This window comes from Athene cunicularia (assembly GCF_003259725.1).
Source record: "Athene cunicularia isolate RWA chromosome 3 unlocalized genomic scaffold, athCun1 chr3_part1, whole genome shotgun sequence".
NCBI classification, from domain to species: Eukaryota; Metazoa; Chordata; class Aves; order Strigiformes; family Strigidae; genus Athene; species Athene cunicularia.
This window is the reverse complement of record NW_020799097.1, coordinates 32,110,807-32,113,069: the sequence shown is the minus strand read 5'-3', so window position 1 is coordinate 32,113,069 and position 2,263 is coordinate 32,110,807. Positions and strand designations below refer to the sequence as shown.

Genomic DNA, 2,263 nt, shown 5'->3' with positions numbered 1-2,263 from the left:
CCCCGCGCCCCCCCCCCGGCGGCAGAGCAGCCGAGAGGGGCTGCAGCCGAGCTCACCTTTCGGCCGCCGGCCCCACAGCCGCGGGCCGCTCCCTCCATCGCCATGGCCCGGGCTCTGCGGGGCCTCCTGCCTCTGGGGCTTTTCCTGCAGGTTGTTTGCCTCTGCCTGGCTCAGGTAAATTTATTCTGACTTTGACTCTGTTTTTCTCCCTCACAGATAAGCCAGACGGTAATCGAGGTAAGTGTGAGGGAAGGGACGGTGCGCCGTGCTTCAGGGGCAGGGTGCGGGTGAAGAAAGGCTGAAGGCCGCTCTGTCATGCCCTGGCACCGACCCGCTGGAGGGTTTCCGACCCTTTTCATCCCCCCCGAGTAGCTGCAGCTGACCCACGCAAAGGTGAATTGTCCCGCAGGGTGGTGGGTGCCGTGTGTGTGTGCTTACATGGTGCCACCTGGCAGTCATCAGGCAGGCCTGGTGACATGGTGGGGCTTGAGCTCCATCTGTGACTACCCCTGGATGGATTATTACTGGGAAGACTGGTGTGTGGAGGAAAGTCATCCAGAGCGGCAGTGCTGTAGGGAGCGAGGGGCCAGGCTCAGGGCCCCAGCCAGACCCGGGCCAGCCTCCTGCTCACAGAGCACCGTTGTGGGGCCGTGGTCGGAGTTTGCTCTGAGGAGAACAGAGCCCTCCATTATAGGTACGGAGACCTGTAAAAGCCTTTCTCTCCGTTTCCACAGGCTGGTGGCGCCTCCCGCCTCCCCCTCGGGAGCCTGGTGCTTTGAGAAAGCGCTTCTTGTAGATGCTAAAGTAATCCGGAGGAACCAGGGAAACCGCTGAGCCTGTCAGAGAAGTAGGGAAAGGGTTGTTTTAAATTTTCTTCGCTAGCACGAACTCTGTGGAAGACTGTCTCCTTTGTGGTGGCTGAATGAGTAATTAGAGTAGGTTAGTGAATTTCAGTGTTTGATTCGCCAAGATCACTCTTTTTATTTCTATTATTAATTCTGTAATTTCTATCCTTAATTCTATTTATTCCTGTCATTGCCATACAGCGCTCAGATCCTGCTGGATAAGGGAGTTGAGCCCCCTCCACCTTGCCCTGGCCCTGCCAGCACTGTGGGGTGCGGGAGGGCAGCTGGTCCAGCGAGGGGGTTTTAACACCTCGTCCCCGTTCTGCCCATGTCGGGTTTGTTGCTGGTCATCACAGTGGCAGCTGTGGGGGATATAGGGCTTGTGGGTCCTGACATGCATGGAGTGAGGACCCAGCTTCTCATCACAGCAGTGAACCCCTAACTAACCCATAGAAGCTGCCTCTCATTGTGCCAGTCCCCCCAGATTGGCTCTCTCAGGTTTGCCAGGCTCTAATTGCTCCTTTTTTTTTTTTTACTCCTTGTCAGAGAGGTCTCCCTGGTCCACCAGGCCCCCCAGGTCCGCCAGGGCCACCAGGAGTTCCCGGAATCGATGGTATTGATGTAAGTGTTTCTGTGCCTTGCCAAGGAAATAGGAAATGCCTCCATTATCCCCACTGTCAGCATTGCCCCCAAAGTGTTTGAATTTCGCTGCAGATACATGTAGGGGTTTACGAGTCTCATACTCTAGTGGCCTTTCAGATTATCCCTGATATGCAAAATACATGATTATTTATTTTATGTAATCAGCATCATATGATGTGATTATTTGCCTTAAATGGGGTGTAGGAGTTTTATAGGTCTAATCTCAAAAGGGATTACATAGTATCACTCATACTAAAGCACGATAAAGATCTGTGGCATTGTTCCTGATAGGAACTACTATGTATTTTTCATTCCTCTCAGAAGTTTCTGTGATTATTTCTGTTAGTCTATAATAGAGATCTTGTGGATTTAATATTAATTTCCTGTAACAAGAATCAGTTTGGGATTATTCCTGATAATCTGTAGATCAGTTGTTTCATGAGGGACAATAAAACATTGCTGTAGCTCTGACTAATACCTACCTTTTCATATCTTGTTAGGGGGAGAGAGGTCCGAATGGCCCCCCCGGTCCACCGGTAGGTGATTTCAGCTACTTTGCATTTGTTCGTGTGAGAGAAGAAGTTTTGAGTTTTGTTTCTGCTTCCCTCTTTTGAAACATGCTTAAATGTCCTTTTAAATCCTGAAGGGTCCGGATGGGGATGCAGGCAAACCAGGATCCCCTGGCCTGCCTGGAGAGCCGGGAGCTGATGTGAGTACAGTTGATTTTCTGGAGTTCCCTCTTCTTTTTTTTTTTTTTTTTTTTTTTTTTTTTTTTT

The 2,263-nt window shown here is 50.8% G+C and overlaps 1 protein-coding gene across 1 annotated transcript in view; it reads left to right on the top strand.

Annotated features, from left to right (window-relative positions):
* The window catches only part of COL9A1 (collagen type IX alpha 1 chain), a 70,217-nt gene that overhangs the window by 21,661 nt on the left and 46,293 nt on the right, over positions 1-2,263 (top strand). The window contains exons 7-10 of the mRNA XM_026846129.1: positions 217-237; positions 1,392-1,466; positions 1,988-2,023; positions 2,134-2,196. Of these exons, the coding sequence (XP_026701930.1) occupies positions 217-237; positions 1,392-1,466; positions 1,988-2,023; positions 2,134-2,196 (195 nt within the window). The remainder of the gene's footprint in view (positions 1-216; positions 238-1,391; positions 1,467-1,987; positions 2,024-2,133; positions 2,197-2,263) is intronic.